We start from the raw sequence: 15596 nt of genomic DNA on the forward strand, positions 1-15596 counted from the left end.
TCATTAATTTACATTACAATTTAGTTCTGCAATTCTGTATTCCACATATGCATCTATGTATATGTCTAAATATATCTCTAAAACTTTATGACAAAAGATCGACACTATAAAGATAAACTAAACACAGTGTCTCTGCTTTTGAATTCTTAATTTCATTATCGCTTTTCTTGCATTATTATGGAATTGTTATGTATATTGTTATATTCTAGATTAACATAGCAGATCTCACAAGATACAAAATATAAATTTTGCAAAATTATATAAAAAAATATAAAAGCAAGAAAGTAACACAAGAAAGATAAAGAGAGTAAGAAGATTTTCTAATATATATATATAAATTAAATAAAAAATTGCAAGATTTAATAACAACATTGTGCCTTATATATACTATTGATTACTATAAATATTTATGAGGACCATTAAAAGTGCAATAAACTGCTATATTAGCAATTAAACAAAGAAATTGCACACATCTTGTATATCCTATATATCTATATTGACTATGTACCATACTACTGTGTTTCCACCACAAATAATGGTACAAATGATGAGTGGACAGCAAACAGGTGGACATTGTCTACCATTGCAAGCTCATACGTTGCGTATTAATGGCATAAATGGATTGCCTCAAATTGATTTTACACAATATAGTTCAGATATTTCTAGGCATAACAGACCTCAAACAATACAGGTATATGTAAATTTTTTACATTTAATTTGAAATGTAAATATATTGAAAGAAAAAGAAAATATTTTTTCTCCAAAACTTATATTTTTACAAATGTTTTTAATATGATATAAAAATAAATACAAAATAAAAATACAAAGTAAGAATTTACTTGAATAAAACAAGTTATGGAATTATTTATATTTGAAATGCAAGGTAATGAATATATTTAGACTTTGTTTTACAATTCATTTATAAGTTTAAGTTATATCAAAATATGTGTGGCGAAAGTATTCATTCTTATATTCAACAATAATTAATATGACAAAATTTTTTTTTACTTACATTTATAAATATATTTTATTATGTGAATATATTGTTTTTGTTTATATTTTTCTGTTGGAATATATAAATAATATTCTTGTAGACAGAATCTCAGCCAATGCAATTCTTACAACATGTGGGAGTTAAAATGTCACCAGTACAACGTATAGAATATACACTACCAAATAATAATAATTCATCTGCTGCAACTTGGGAGAGACGAATGAGTACATCCAACAATACTTCAATTATTTCATCGTCAAATTATAGTTTCAAACCTGCAACTACTAATTCATTAAAAAAACCGAGTTGGAATAATAGAAATGGTAGACGAAGTACATATAAAAATTCTTATTCCAAGTATGAGACATATAACAGTGACAGTGGATTTAGTTCTCGTTCACCAACACCAAATAAATACCATATTGACAATAGTCTTACAGAGAGTTCAGATGAAAAAGATTCCACAAGTTCATCAAGAGGACAAGAAATAAAGTAAATATAATGAATCTTTAAAATTCTTTATTATTATTTAATTTTCACATGCATATTACTGCTACTCTTTTTTATTAAAAATCTACCTTAGAATATATTAATTAATATAGAGAAGAGAAAAAAAGAAAAGCGATATAATAATATGATATATGTGTAATATATATATTAATAAAAATTATGTACACACACATATATATATATATATATATATATATATATATATATATATATATATGCAGGGTGAATCATAATCATTACAATTGCAGTCGGTAATTGATCTCTAATAGTAGAAGATTGGTACAACCATTATGATTCACCCTATATATATATAAATTTTATGTACAGGAAATATCATAGGATACATTCAGATAATAGAATAATCAACAAACCAATAAATGGGTTAATTTCAAGTGCATCTGCTCATCAGTTTTATCAAAATCAACGACCTATCAATTATTACAATAATAGTGTCTCCACCTCTAGATCTCATGCTCAAAATTATCAGAATAGAAGAAAGTATTTATCAAGTAAGAATTTTCTCTATATATAAGATAATAATAAGATTATCTATACTGTTGAATGTTTTTGTATTGCTTTTGAATCTCCTAAAAGTTATTTATTATTTTCCTTGTTTCTCATTATTCACATGTTATTTACTGTGTGCTATGTGATTGTGATATAATGAGAAAGCAAGTAAAAGTACATGTTCATGATGTACAAATGTAACATGCTACATTTGTACATCATGAATTGTGAAAAAATAGGGATTTGTACATCATGAATTGTGAATTGTGAAAAAATAGGGAAAGGGATAAGGGGAAGAATGGGAATTTACAACAGAGACTCAATTAATATTTAATATTATATTGATATCAAATTCAGAAAATATACAGTATAGAAAAAGTATATAATTTGATTCACTTTATATTAAATAAAATTTATTTTCAGGTAGGAGTGAAAATGCTCAAAGATTTCTAAGAAATCGTAAATTTCCGGAATTTTTATTGCCGAATCACAATGTGGTTTCCAAATGTATTACAGCTCCTGATAGATATTTTGCTAATTCTCATTTGATGGAAGTAACTTCTGTACCAAAGAATATTATGACTGGATCAAAATGGGATAATCTGTCACAAAAAATTTGGTCGAAATTTATATTAAATCAACAAACTGAAGTTACTTATAAAAATAAAATGATGCTGTGGAAAAGTCTTTATGTTTACATTAAGGTAAAAAATACAAAATAACGATTAAGCAGAAATATAAAAATTATATAAAAAAAATATTGTGAAATATTTAAAAAGAACATTCATGTGTTCGAAATGATATACTAATTAATTTATTCATATATTGATGTTTGTTTATAGAGTCAATATCCAAAATATGGTTTATTTTTGGTTGGTTCAACAATGAATGGATTTGGATCGGATAATAGCGACGTCGACATGTGTCTTTTAGTGAGACATACAGAAATGGATCAAAAACATGAGGCTATAGAGCATTTAGAACAAATACTAAAATATCTTAAAAAATGTGGTATGTAAGAAACAGAAAGATTTATAATATCATATAAAATATAATGAATATTATCTTTTAATATATTTTACATATATATATATATATATATATATATATATATATATATATATATATATCTTAATAACATACTTTTAATCTATCTTTCATATTTAGATTTCATTGATCAGCTCGAACTTATACATGCAAAAGTACCTATTATAAAATTTCGTGATACAATACAAAACTTGAAAGTTGATCTTAATTGTAATAATGCTGTTGGTATTAGGAATACACAATTGCTGTATTGTTATTCAAAACGTAAGCTTAATAACTTGATACAATAACTTGAATATTATTTACATAAAAGTATTTTATATAAAGAATGTTTTTATGAATTATCTATATTTTTACAGTTGATTGGAGGGTAAGACCATTAGTACTTGTTATAAAACTTTGGGCTCAACATCATGATATTAATAATGCAAAAGATATGACAATATCTAGTTATTCTTTAGTTCTCATGGTCATACACTTTTTACAATGTATGTATATTGCAGCATTTATTTTTTCTGGACCAATGTTCTTAGAAGAGTTAGAATATAAATATTATACTATTTTACAGGTGGTGTCAATCCTCCAGTTCTGCCATGCTTACATTCGATATTTGAAGACAAGTTTAGCCCACATATAGATATTCATAGTATCGACATTCATGAGGATTTAAAAATTCCATCTTCGACTCGTTTACCTGAAAATAATCAGTCTCTTGGAGAATTACTTGTAGAATTTTTCAGATATTACGACAAATTTGAGTAAGTAATATCTTATTTACAAATGTATAATGTTCAGAAGATATATTATTCTGATATGTAATTTTAAATTTATATTATTAAAAATTAGTTTCAGGCAATATGCGATATCTGTACGCTTAGCAAAAAAAATACCAATTGAAGAATGTCGTATGGTGCAATCCCTCAAAAACGATCCTCGTCAATGGAAATATTTATGTATTGAAGGTAAATGAATATTCTTTTTACATAGATAACATAAAAGCATTGTTTTTTTTATGCTTATTAAAATTATTACAATATTGTAGAGCCATTTGATCTGACTAACACAGCTAGATCAGTTTATGATCAGGTTACATTTTTAAGAATTCAACAGTTAATTGAAAGAGCACACAAAAAACTGCAGGAAAAACATGATCTAAATCCTATATTTGACGAAATATGCGCTGATGATCCCATGACATTTTACTTAAGCGGTGAATATTGGTGAACCTGTTTTAATCGAACCAAAGGCATTTTGTTAAATGCTGATAGCTTAATGATCTGATGATCTAAAACAATATAAAAGGAAGATTGAACGAAATGAAATAAGACTGCCAAGATCGTCTTGTATGCTTAGCTTAGTACCTTGTAATATTAAGCTTTATTTTTTAAAACAACTTATATTAGCAAGGTATACAAAGTGAAACATGATAAAACATGTTTATTAAATTACTTGTCTGTAAGTAATAGACTTTCAAGTAATCCTCCATCAAATTTTATATTTTTCTTTTTGGAGGATTTTAAAATCATTAATTATATAACATCTTTAAAAAAGACAGTGTCTTTATTAACATGCAAAAATATTTCATTTTGATATAATGTATTGCGAATGCACGGGTATCGTTCCTACATACGGGTATCGTTCGTATATAAATGCAAAACTTCCAATACGTGCAATAATAATAAAGTCTGATTTATACTTAAAGCTACAATTAATCAGGCTTACTTGGATCTCTCTAAATCTTTAATGAGAATCATGAAATTAATTAAATACCTCTACTCTGATAATTAGTTATATTCATGTATGATAACATCATAGTGATTACTATCATATCAAAATTATTCAACATTGTCTTCCCAATATATATTACTCATTACCCTAAATATAAGTCTTTCACGTAATATCAACAAATTTAAAATATATAGTGCCTTGTAGCTATTTTGATTACTGTTAATACAAATATATACTACAGGATACATCTACAATGATTAGATATAAAAGGAGAAATAAAGGAAATAAGGGTAATGAAATTTTTTCTATGACGTTGAAAAATAATTATCAGATGCTGCACAAATATATTCTCGATTAAAAAATATTTCTAACTAGCTAAATTGCCAGCCATAAAAAATATCTGATATTAAATGTCTGATATTAAAATAACATCCTTATATACAAAGAGAAAGATGCAATACTTATTTTTTTTCGCGTAGTTGCTATTTCTCAAAAAGAAAAAAAAAGAAAAAATCACATGAGATTCGTGAGAAAAAAAATATATAAACTTTTAACATTACCTTTGCAAAATAATATTAAAAAATAAAAAAAATAAAAGAAAAACGCTTGTTAAAAATAAAAAAAATGTTACACATTTGAAATAAATTAATTATTTACGTTTACAATATTTTGTTCAGATATATAGTGAATGAAAGACTGATAGTAAAGTTAGCAAGACTGTTTCTTTTAAAAGAATTTAAAAATTTTCTAAGTTCCAATAATTTTGCCTTAAAATTGATACAAATATATCGGCACGTTAGGGGGATAATTTATATTCAATTCAATCCTAAAACAAAATATGAATTATAATGATATATAAATATATATATATATAAATTAGAGTAAAAATTTCTAATATTCTTGAAAATTGAAAAACTAAAAGCAAGTTTTTTGATATCAATGAATTTAATCTTTACTCCTTAGCAAAATGCCTCTTTATTTTTTTAGTAAATTTTCATTATTCTGAAACAATCAATTAATAAAAAATCTGCAGTTACAAGATTATGTATTTCAATAAAATCATTAACTTTATTAAAGGACATTTATACAAAAATTGTCTAAAAATAAAGTTATCTCATAATCATCAATCTTGGAAATATTTAATTGCTGAAAGATGACAATCTTCTTAGTATAGCTAACTTTGCGTAATAATTCTTTCCAAAAGAAACATTCAAGCTTGATACTTTTCTTTCTTTGTCAAAAGGAGGCTATTATCCCCATTCTTTTGCTAGTGTCTTCTATTAATATTTTTTTTTCTTCAAAGAAATATATATAGCATTGTGTAATAACATTCTTAAATAATATATAAAATCAAGGTTGTGCTGCAGTATAATAAATTAATATTGTGATTATATTAACTCTAGGTCCATATAAATAAAATATAAGTAACACGAAAAACATCTATTAATTACAGGATGAATATGCAATATTAAGTAACACATATATTTTGCTTTATGCACATATGACTTATGCACATATTCTTATGATAGTAAAACAACTGATTCCATTTCTGATGTGATATTAAATTAAACTTATATCTTTTGTAACGCACTATGTACTTATACACAATGCTACTGTAAGCGTCAAATTTCTTAATGCATTCTTATAAAACAAAAAAAAAATTAAAATTAAAAATTAACGATAAATCGAGGAATTTAGGTTGCAGCATTATATAATCTTAGAATAAATTGCAATAGTACATTCCTATTAAATTATAAGTAAACATCTGATTTATACAATAAATTCGATTTCCTGTAAAACATCAATTTTCTTAAATAAAATGTTTATACAATATACATTATTTATTTTTTTACTATTTTTTTCCATGATAATTTGTTTTTGATCATTTGATAAATATCGATGTAATGTACGCACGTATCTCTGTTAAATAATATATATAATCTTTGTATGAATGTAATATATAATGAAAAAGTAATATTCAAATATTCGCTCTATACAGAGGCTGTGTTCCAAAATTCACTGCCAGTACTGAAAATCTATAGTGTACGTCATGTAAATTATAGATTTTCAGTATGGCAGTGAATTTTGGAACGCAGGCTCTAAATACTATTTTATATAATAATATACACAGAGATGCGTGCGTGCACATTCAGACATTTATCGAATGCAAAATTGATTATCATATGTATATATACTTTTCAGTATACTAATAAAATGTATCTTTCAATAATAAAGAAAATTTCCTTTTCCTAAGAATTCCAGAGACAATTTTTTTCTCAATTCTAGGGAAAAATGACATTGGCTGTGTTCCAAAATTCACTGCCAGTACTGAAAATCTATAGTGTACGTCACGTAAACTATAGATTTTCAGTACTGGCAGTGAATTTTGGAACGCAGCCACTATTAAAGTCAATTTCAATGTTGGTCATTCTGAATATACTATGGTTATAATTTCCGTTAGCCATCGTGTTTCATTTAGATTCCTTTCCGGTAGGGTAACAGAATGACGGGGTTCAGTGAGAAGGTAGGTGTTCCAAAATTTTAGATATTTTAGATAGTTGAAGAGATATTTGCACCGAGCATATATGCGGTGACGATTACTTAGCCAGAGAAGCAATGTGTGACTTCTTTACCGCTCTTCGAATAAAAATAATTATCGAAAAGGATACAAAAATTTTGTTTGACTCATACACGTGTCTATGATGGCGAACGTCTAAAACGAAAATTCCAGCACGTTGTCATATGGTCCAAGATCTCGGATAGACACTTTAATCTTCTTCATTTGATATTTTCATACCGCGTTTATGCTAGTCCAAACACTATGAATTGCATATATTATTAAACTTATAGTGTTGCGAGCGACATGCACGTGTATCACATTGATTCTAAGATCCTGTAATTGAGGTCTTACAATTATAATATTATACTATTATGATTTCAGTCAATATTAATAGATGGCCGCGGCCATTTACTCGGCCGATTGGCGGCTACTGTTGCCAAGACTACCTTGCAAGGCAACAAAGTTATTGTTGTACGTAGTGAACAACTTAACATAAGCGGTAACTTCTTCAGGTTTGTAACTTCTCATTCTTTGGATTTGGAATAATATCTGATTTTAAGTAACCAATTGTTATATTTGTATGATTGAAATGTGTCAAAAATATAAGATTATACATTATTTACTTTTTGTACAAGGAAATATATGAATAGTTTTAAAATTTATATTGTTTATTTTCAGAAATAAGTTGAAATTCATGTCTTTTCTACGTAAGAGATGTAACGTAAATCCTGCACGTGGCCCATTCCACTTCCGTGCACCTAGCAAGATTTTCCGGAAAACAGTTCGTGGTATAGTTAAAATTATATTAATAATTTATATTGATAAAATAGAACTATTGCATATGATTACATATTTACCTACATTATCTGATAATTTAATGAAAGAAATCTTTTTTATGAGGCTAAAGATACATATAATATCTCACACTAGTAAAGATGTAAGAATATTAAAAAAAATAATAATAAACTATAGGTATGATCCCACATAAGACTCAAAGAGGAAAGGATGCTCTCAGACGATTGAAAGTTTATGAAGGATGCCCACCACCGTACAATCGCAGAAAGCGTGTCGTTGTGCCTGGTGCCATGAGAGTAATGTGTCTTAAACCAGGCCGAAAGGTAAATCATATTGTGTATTCCAGCTTCTTTAATTCTTTCATATGCTTAAATATTATTTTATTTACTGAAAAAGCAATGATGGTATGGTAATTTGCGTCTGAAGTTGGTCTATATGACCATGATGTTATTTTAAACTGAGCATTAAACATTATAATAGTTTATTCTTGTTCTTTCACAAAATATTAAGACAATATTTATACTGATACAAAACTTTTTCGTTTTTAGTATTGTCATGTGGGTAGACTGTCTCATGAAGTAGGATGGAAATACAAGTCTGTAGTTCGTACGTTGGAGAACAAGAGACGTGTTAAGGAAATTCTTGATATTCAGAAAAGAAACAAGCTTAAGGTAATTTATATAATCAAACTTTTTTATAACTATATATTTAAAAATTTTTGCTTTTAAGAAATTATCTCTGACAGAAACATAATTTGAGATTTTATAATCGTATTTTTTTTTTTGCAGAAACTTACTAAACAAGCTGGTGAAGCAGTTTCCAAAGCCGCAGAACCATACACAAAAATTATTAATGACTTTGGATATAATTAACATTATAAAAATAATAAAGTCTTTTAAACTATATAATTTAAATTATTTTTTTTCACATGTGGAATTATTAGAGAAAAAGAGAGAAATATATTTCTTAAGTATTCAAAAGTAAAATTGCACGATTCTTTAATCATTTAAAAAATAATTTTATTAATAAAAATAAATATTAACTCTTGAAACACTAATATTAATATACAAAATGTGTATGCAAATGTGTAATGTTAGCTTTCTATAGAATCTACAGTAAATACAACTGTTCCACTTCTATCATTATCTTCTTCATCTTGTACTTCGTATTCTTCCTCATCATCGGAGGAAGAAGAGGAAGAAGGTAAATTATTTGTATGTCGTAACTGATAATTTCCAATATCTTGTGATATAGGACCAATATTGTGCATTCCTATTTGATTAGTTAAACGCTCTATTGCGTGTTTTGTTTGAATTTCCTGTCGAATAATAAAATATATATTTAGAATTAATTGTAAAGATATAGAAAAAGGTTTGTAAAAAATTTTTGAAATTTAACAATTTTAGGGAACATAAAAAAATACCTGTAATTTTTTAGTTTGTTCTGTCTGCAATCTTAAAGATTCATTAATGCTTAGAACTTTTGTTGCATCATGAATTATAAGAGGTGGTGTAGCTGCTGTGACTTCCCAATTTTTAGGAAGTTTTCTTTGTTTCTCTTTTATTGGATCGTGCACATTGCTTTTAGTTGTTTTATATGGCTTAAATGGTTCTTTCTTTTTGTTTGTTTCTTGTGCTTTTTCTACTTTATCAATGATATATTTTACATGTTCTACATCTAAACAATTGTCTGTTTTAAAGGATTCAATTTCTACTATGTCTTCTGGCTTGATGAGACTTTCTTCTGGTATTATGTGTATAATTTTTTTCTTATGAACTCCAGTTCCTGTAGGCTATTAGAAAATAAAAAATTATATTACATTAGCTAACAAAAATTATTACTAAGTATTTACATATAATAAACCTGAGCTAATATCTTTAATGGATCTTCTTCATCGTCACTATCTAGTTCTACAACTTTGGTTGTATTTTCATCATTCTTGTCATTATATTTTCCTGTCCATTCTAATTTAGTCATAGCTGCTTTGCCTATGGATGCTATATTAAGTTGTGATAGCAAATTAGCTGCTGTCTCCACTTCATTTCTATGCTCAAGCTCTTTCAACAATTTATCACGGAACCTTACAATTTTTTCTCCTTTATCGGGAAGCTTTGAGATAAATTGTCTGAAAAAATGTAATAAGAGTTAGAAATTCAATATTCATAATATATTAATTTATCAATTTATTTATTATTTTACCCACTTGTTTGCAAGAATTTTATTTTGTCTTTCCACAAGTTCCTCCAATTCAAATTTTTGCTTTATCTCTAAATCTTCGATATAACCTTGGCTTTCCTTTTTCGAATGAAGTGGTATATCGCCAGGTATTTTCTTAATTATATTTTTTGACATCTTTTCATATATTTATCAAATTCCTAAAAAAGCATACTTTGAATAAAATCAGTCATATAGTTAGAGAAATTACATAAAATACATACCATAAAAGAATAAATAAAATTACATGAAAACTATTTTCCAAAAATTATTATAGTATATATATATATATATATCTGAAATTGCATAAAATTATAACCTTTAAACAAACTTTGCGTAATGTGATTAACATTGATTTTAAAGGTCATTAAAAATCGGTGCATTGCAATTGTTTAAAAATACTTTGATATATTCATTAGCGTAAAAATAATCATAGAAAAGTGTACGTTTCGAGACGGACATAAACAATGATATTATTGCAAAGAAGCACACTATTCAAAACAGTTACTTTTAAAACGTTTCAAACTGACAATACACGTTTTTACTCCAAAAAAATAAACACATATATGACATAAAAAAGTACAATGTACCATTTTCATGGACATACGCAATGGTCGCCAATCAGATTACAATACTGAAAGGTACATGTCTACCGACGTATGTGTGATACAATTTTACATCATAGCATAAACCCATTGAAATGACACAACGAGATATCGCGAGATCCTCGTTTCGCTTGAATCGATACGAAACGGCATATATCAACCAAATGAAGATTTCGATTCCAACCTCAATGGAGTTCGAAAGTGCGAAGTACAATGTTTCGTTTCATCTTCTAAATCGTCGTTAAATACACGCCGATAATTTATCGCGGAATCCTGAGGACTCGTTGCGAACTTTAGCGAAGTTGGAGTCCACAAACGACGAGGATTCTTATGCGGAGAGGACCGTGGAGTTGTGATGACTGAGAGCTCGATCGGGAGCAACGAGCTCGCGAGGCGTATTGTCAGTCCTCAGAAATGATGAATTGCAATGGAGGATCGTCCGTGGCTGAGGCACGCAAAACGAGTGCTTCCATGGACAGCAAACCGATTGTCACCTGTGAGTTGGCTCGAATCGTTTAACCGCTATGTTATGCCGATAACAACGCCGTCTCACTGATGCTCCCGATTTCACTATCTGTCAATTTCCGCGATGTTTTCCCTCTTTTTTTCCTTTCTATTCCTCCGGGATAAAATTGACGTTTATTGTTTCGATAAAACTCGCGGAACGATACGTGCTTCAAGATTGAGTCATTCGGTTTTCTAAAGTCTTTTTGTCTTGAAAAACATATGTTAGCTTTGCAGAATAAAGAAAAATATCACTTGAATCATATTTAGATAATTGAATATTATTTTCCCGATTCTTTTTCTTCCTTTGTTACGCATATGTAATGTTTAGATTATAAATTGATTCGATAAAAATACAAGATATATCTTGTGACATGTTTAAATCTTACCTAATCGCAGTATATGCAAGAAAGATGTTATTCTTATTAATAAATTTATATAAATATGCTTTCTTTTAAAATTATTCTTATTTATATAAATTTATATAGATGATGACTCTTATTTATATAATTTATATAAATGTATCATTTTAGTATATATGTTTTATAGATAGGTAGAGTAGAAATATAATAATTTGTGTGATTATACAGGCGCTGGAGATGAGAACTTGTTTTCTACATTGGAGAAGAATTTACTTCAAGTTATACCCGCAGATGTAGTAGAATGGCGTAGGTCCTTTAGCAGGCCTATTAAACAAGTTAAACTTGAAACGACTTTTGTGCCATTTTCCAGGGATATTTTGCCCACTGAGAAAGATTGGCATCTTATAAAACAACCAATCTTTCATATTTATTGGACTGAATGTTCTGTAAGTTTTTATAATAATGTTTCATTTGATACTATAGTTTCTTGTTATATATATATATATATATATATATATATATATATATATAATAAAAAAAGTTGTGTATATAATTTCAAGATAGATTTTTTCTTGTACTACGTATTTTATCAAAGGAAGTTATATATGTGAAAATAAATTATATATAAATATAATAAATTAAAAATGCTTTGTGTTTAGTAATATCTGGTTGTATTTATGTTTTTGATAACTTTGCAATAGCAAGTATATTATGTCTTATACGTCTCTTTACAGGATATTGATACTTATAAGACTAATGTCAGAGATGATATTGATGCCTGGTTAAAGATATTAAATTTATATCACATCCAAGATTGGATGATTGTGTTAGTAGAAACATATGATTTAAAAAAGGCCAATAAGCTATTACCTAGGACAACAGTGTTGGATAAAATAAGAAATGACTTTGCTGCCAAAAATGGTGACAGGTAATTACATTCAAGTTGTAATTGATATAAATTCAATAATTATATTTTAACACAGATATGAATATTTTTGTTTATATGAAATTATATCTGTAATTGTTAGATGCTTTGCTGTAATTAATCCAATTAAATCTGAATCTCGTTCCGCCGAGTCATGGAGAGGCTTGATAACTCGTATTCGTCATTTGATGTTGACTGCATATGATAGAACTCTTTCACGCTTTGAGGATATTATACGTGAGCAGAGAGAAAGACGAAACAATCCTAATTGGAATTTCTGCCATTATTTTCTTCTACAGGTAATACAATGCTTGCTGGAAATTTTTTTATTTTTGAAATATTTTGAAAATTTAGCAATATTTTTTTTATTATAAAAACGACTTAAAATTGTTTTAGGAAGAATTGGCGTTTGCATTGCAAATGCTAGGTCTATATGATGAAGCATTGGTGCAATATGATGAACTAGATGCTCTCTTTACACAATTTGTACTCAATTCTAATGTAGGAGGTATATTTTTTTCAAGTTTTTGGAATAAAAAGATGCACATTATACAATGAAAAAGGATATCAATACAAAATGAAAACCTAAATATAGATAAACTGTTCATAGATACTCCAGGATGGTTAAATCTATTTCAAATGCCTCTCAACAACTGGGGAGGCGTGAATTTAAATAACGGTACAAATCATCATTTAAGGTTTCTTATGGCTGAATGTAGGGCATCTTTATTAGATCTTAGGAGTTACTTGTTCAGTAGACAATGTGCCATGTTACTCTTGCTTAATAAACCTTGGGAGGTTTGTATATATGTTCAACAATTATTAATAATTAATCAATTTTATCTCGAAATATTATTGTTAAAGAAAGATTATTCTTGTATGTGATACAGGTTGCGCAAAGATGTTTATCATTTGTGCATAATACATTGAGTGAACTAAGAATCTTAGAAGTACAGAAGCCTGAGGGATCTATAGAATGCTGGTCATTCCTCTGTGCATTAGAGGTTTTGCAAGCATGCCAGTTATCTATTTACAATATTGATAATAATCAACAATTAGACTTGTGCTCTTTACATATGGCCAGTTTATGGGCACTTGCAAGAGACAAGGTAAATTATCTAATTTATATATTTTACTAGGATTAATTTTACATATCTTTACTCTTTATTACTTTTTAATATTCTCAAATAATTATATATAAATGGAATAATACATAATTATATAAATGTAATTCTTAACTTCTTTTCATGGCATATTTTTTTTTCAGTTAGGAAATTTAGGAAAATTATGTGGCCTAATGCCGGGAAGTGAACCGACTAGTGAACAGTTACACACAGTTGTGTATCTTATAGCTGGTATAGGAGATTCTGAACCACAGGTAGAGAGGAAGTTAACTCCTACAGATAAATTAAAGGAAGCACTTTCGTCCAAAGAAGCATTTAAGAAACAATATTTGGAGCATGCAGAATTAGCCATGGGTACATACAAACACGTTGGACGCATTCGGTCAGCTAGATTAATTGGCAAAGAATTGGCACGATTCTATAGCGAGCTTGGTGAAAATCAAAAAGCAGTCGCGTTTCTATCTGACGCTTTAAAAACTTATATGGATGAAGGATGGAGTCATTTGGCTGCACAAACACAGTTGGAATTGGCCGAATGTTATAAACGGATGGACGATGTCGAGAAATATACTAAAGTGTGTGCAGCAGTAGCTTGTACAAGTGTTTTGCACATAACTGTACGCAATACATACTTGGAAGAAATGTTAGGATATATGAAAATGATCTCTTCGTCTCAACCATTACTCACAGAGCTCGGATATGCTTTTATAATACTCAGTATGGAAGCTAAAGTAATGGATAAGATAGTACAAGACTGTGTAGTTAGTATTGAGATAAGTGTACAGAGTTTGTTCCCTCGTGAAATAAGATGTACCAGTGCCGCTATCTCTGTAGAGGAGATACAAAAGCCATCTATACCTAATAAAAAGAAAGGATTAAAAGCACCTATTGAGCCTCCCGTACAATTGTAAGAGTTAAAATGAATAAGAAGTTTATAAACTCTTTCTTGCTTATATATAAATTTTTGTCTGTGCATATAATTCTTCATATATGTAAAAAACATTGTAAAAGCAGATTGTGGAATTGTAAAGATTATTTATATATATATATTGCTATCTATGTAACATTATATACATATTTACTGTTATATGTTTTTTTTATATATGTCTAATTTGTATTTTGTTTTGCTTCAGGTTATCAAAGTGTACATTAGAAGATATGAAATTGCTTGATCCTAGTTTGTTACACTTGCAAGTATATTGTTATTTGGATTACAAGGAAGATAGGAGTCTTGGGTCTGCTAGTGTTATTAATAAAAATACAAAGCCACTTGTGAGACGGTCAGATAGTGCAAAGCATAGAAAACCTTCAGTTAATGTAAAGGGCGATTTTAGCAAAGCACTTTCATGTGATGAATTTCTTATGAAACCTGGTACAAATACATTTATATTGACAAGAAGAGTAAATCAGCCAGGTTTATATAAAGTTAGCCAATTATCATTGGTGATAGAAGACAAATTAGAATTTTTATCATCTATATTAAATCCACGACTATGCTACGAAGTAGCAAAAACACAGCCGATGATATCTGTAAATTGCGGTAGAGATTTATTGGCAGGTCTTATTCAAGATGTTGAGTTAGTTATTTCAAGTGGAAGTACGAAAATCACTGAAGAAATGAAATTAAAATTACGCACATCACGCGGATTGACGGTGCAGTCACAAAATGTCGAAAAAGTAATGGTAAAAGAATTGGAAATATCACTGCCAACATGTGAACC

At 28.1% G+C, this 15596-nt stretch overlaps 4 protein-coding genes across 8 annotated transcripts in view; 3 read left to right on the top strand and 1 right to left on the bottom strand.

The window, feature by feature from the left end:
- Nucleotides 1-349: 349 nt before the first annotated feature.
- On the top strand, nt 350-5085 carry LOC105258993 (poly(A) RNA polymerase gld-2 homolog A). 2 transcript variants are annotated; one of them, XM_025415415.1, is made up of 10 exons: nt 350-691; nt 1095-1486; nt 1832-2013; nt 2435-2715; nt 2854-3022; nt 3179-3322; nt 3418-3546; nt 3627-3816; nt 3905-4020; nt 4101-5085. In XM_025415415.1, the coding sequence occupies exons 1-10, from the start codon at nt 503-505 to the stop codon at nt 4280-4282; spliced, it is 1974 nt and encodes a 657-aa protein (XP_025271200.1). In that variant the 5' UTR covers nt 350-502; the 3' UTR covers nt 4283-5085. The 2 variants fall into 2 exon arrangements, with proteins under 2 accessions (XP_025271200.1, XP_025271201.1); XM_025415416.1 differs by having other exon boundaries at nt 570-691; nt 1099-1486.
- A 2157-nt stretch (nt 5086-7242) lies between these two features.
- Nucleotides 7243-9046, top strand: LOC105258994 (60S ribosomal protein L13a). Its single transcript, XM_011270634.2, has 6 exons — nt 7243-7310; nt 7728-7858; nt 8025-8134; nt 8319-8464; nt 8690-8812; nt 8930-9046. Exons 1-6 carry the CDS (start codon nt 7290-7292, stop codon nt 9011-9013), a joined length of 615 nt encoding a protein of 204 aa, XP_011268936.1. The 5' UTR covers nt 7243-7289; the 3' UTR covers nt 9014-9046.
- A 121-nt stretch (nt 9047-9167) lies between these two features.
- Nucleotides 9168-11110, bottom strand: LOC105258995 (DNA-directed RNA polymerase II subunit GRINL1A). Of its 2 annotated transcripts, none has more exons than XM_011270636.2 (5): nt 10946-11110; nt 10345-10516; nt 10005-10266; nt 9565-9933; nt 9168-9459 (listed from the first exon to the last, which is right to left on the bottom strand). In XM_011270636.2, exons 2-5 carry the CDS (start codon nt 10491-10493, stop codon nt 9235-9237), a joined length of 1005 nt encoding a protein of 334 aa, XP_011268938.1. In that variant the 5' UTR covers nt 10494-10516; nt 10946-11110; the 3' UTR covers nt 9168-9234. The 2 variants fall into 2 exon arrangements, with proteins under 2 accessions (XP_011268938.1, XP_011268939.1); XM_011270637.3 differs by lacking the exon at nt 10946-11110 and adding an exon at nt 10675-10745.
- A 155-nt stretch (nt 11111-11265) lies between these two features.
- The window catches only part of LOC105258996 (trafficking protein particle complex subunit 10), a 5987-nt gene continuing 1656 nt past the window's right edge, over nt 11266-15596 (top strand). For 2 of the 3 annotated variants that reach the window (XM_020029934.2, XM_020029935.2), the window contains exons 1-9: nt 11266-11456; nt 12055-12272; nt 12561-12754; nt 12855-13050; nt 13148-13259; nt 13347-13549; nt 13642-13860; nt 14019-14782; nt 15009-15596. The exon at nt 15009-15596 is cut by the window's right edge and continues 79 nt beyond it. In XM_020029934.2, the coding sequence (XP_019885493.1) occupies nt 11375-11456; nt 12055-12272; nt 12561-12754; nt 12855-13050; nt 13148-13259; nt 13347-13549; nt 13642-13860; nt 14019-14782; nt 15009-15596 (2576 nt within the window). In that variant the 5' untranslated portion in view covers nt 11266-11374. The remainder of the gene's footprint in view (nt 11457-12054; nt 12273-12560; nt 12755-12854; nt 13051-13147; nt 13260-13346; nt 13550-13641; nt 13861-14018; nt 14783-15008) is intronic. The other variant, XM_011270638.3, reaches the window with a different exon arrangement.

Source organism: Camponotus floridanus, unplaced genomic scaffold (assembly GCF_003227725.1).
Source record: "Camponotus floridanus strain SB8 unplaced genomic scaffold, Cflo_v7.5 scaffold12, whole genome shotgun sequence".
Taxonomy (NCBI): Eukaryota; Metazoa; Arthropoda; class Insecta; order Hymenoptera; family Formicidae; genus Camponotus; species Camponotus floridanus.

Bases quoted from the DNA above. Each gene is read 5' to 3' on its own strand.
- LOC105258993 (XM_025415415.1), top strand. From the start codon at position 503: ATGTACCATACTACTGTGTTTCCACCACAAATAATGGTACAAATGATG. The intron at 2,716-2,853 runs GTAAAAAATACA...GTTTGTTTATAG, and splicing joins GTCTTTATGTTTACATTAAG to AGTCAATATCCAAAATATGG. The intron at 4,021-4,100 runs GTAAATGAATAT...ACAATATTGTAG, and splicing joins GAAATATTTATGTATTGAAG to AGCCATTTGATCTGACTAAC.
- LOC105258994 (XM_011270634.2), top strand. From the start codon at position 7,290: ATGACGGGGTTCAGTGAGAAG. The intron at 8,465-8,689 runs GTAAATCATATT...TTTCGTTTTTAG, and splicing joins GTCTTAAACCAGGCCGAAAG to TATTGTCATGTGGGTAGACT. The intron at 8,813-8,929 runs GTAATTTATATA...TTTTTTTTGCAG, and splicing joins AGAAAAGAAACAAGCTTAAG to AAACTTACTAAACAAGCTGG.
- LOC105258995 (XM_011270636.2), bottom strand. From the start codon at position 10,493: ATGTCAAAAAATATAATTAAGAAAATACCTGGCGATATACCACTTCAT. The intron at 10,267-10,344 runs GTGGGTAAAATA...ACATTTTTTCAG, and splicing joins AATAAAATTCTTGCAAACAA to ACAATTTATCTCAAAGCTTC. The intron at 9,460-9,564 runs GTATTTTTTTAT...ATTATTCGACAG, and splicing joins AACAAACTAAAAAATTACAG to GAAATTCAAACAAAACACGC.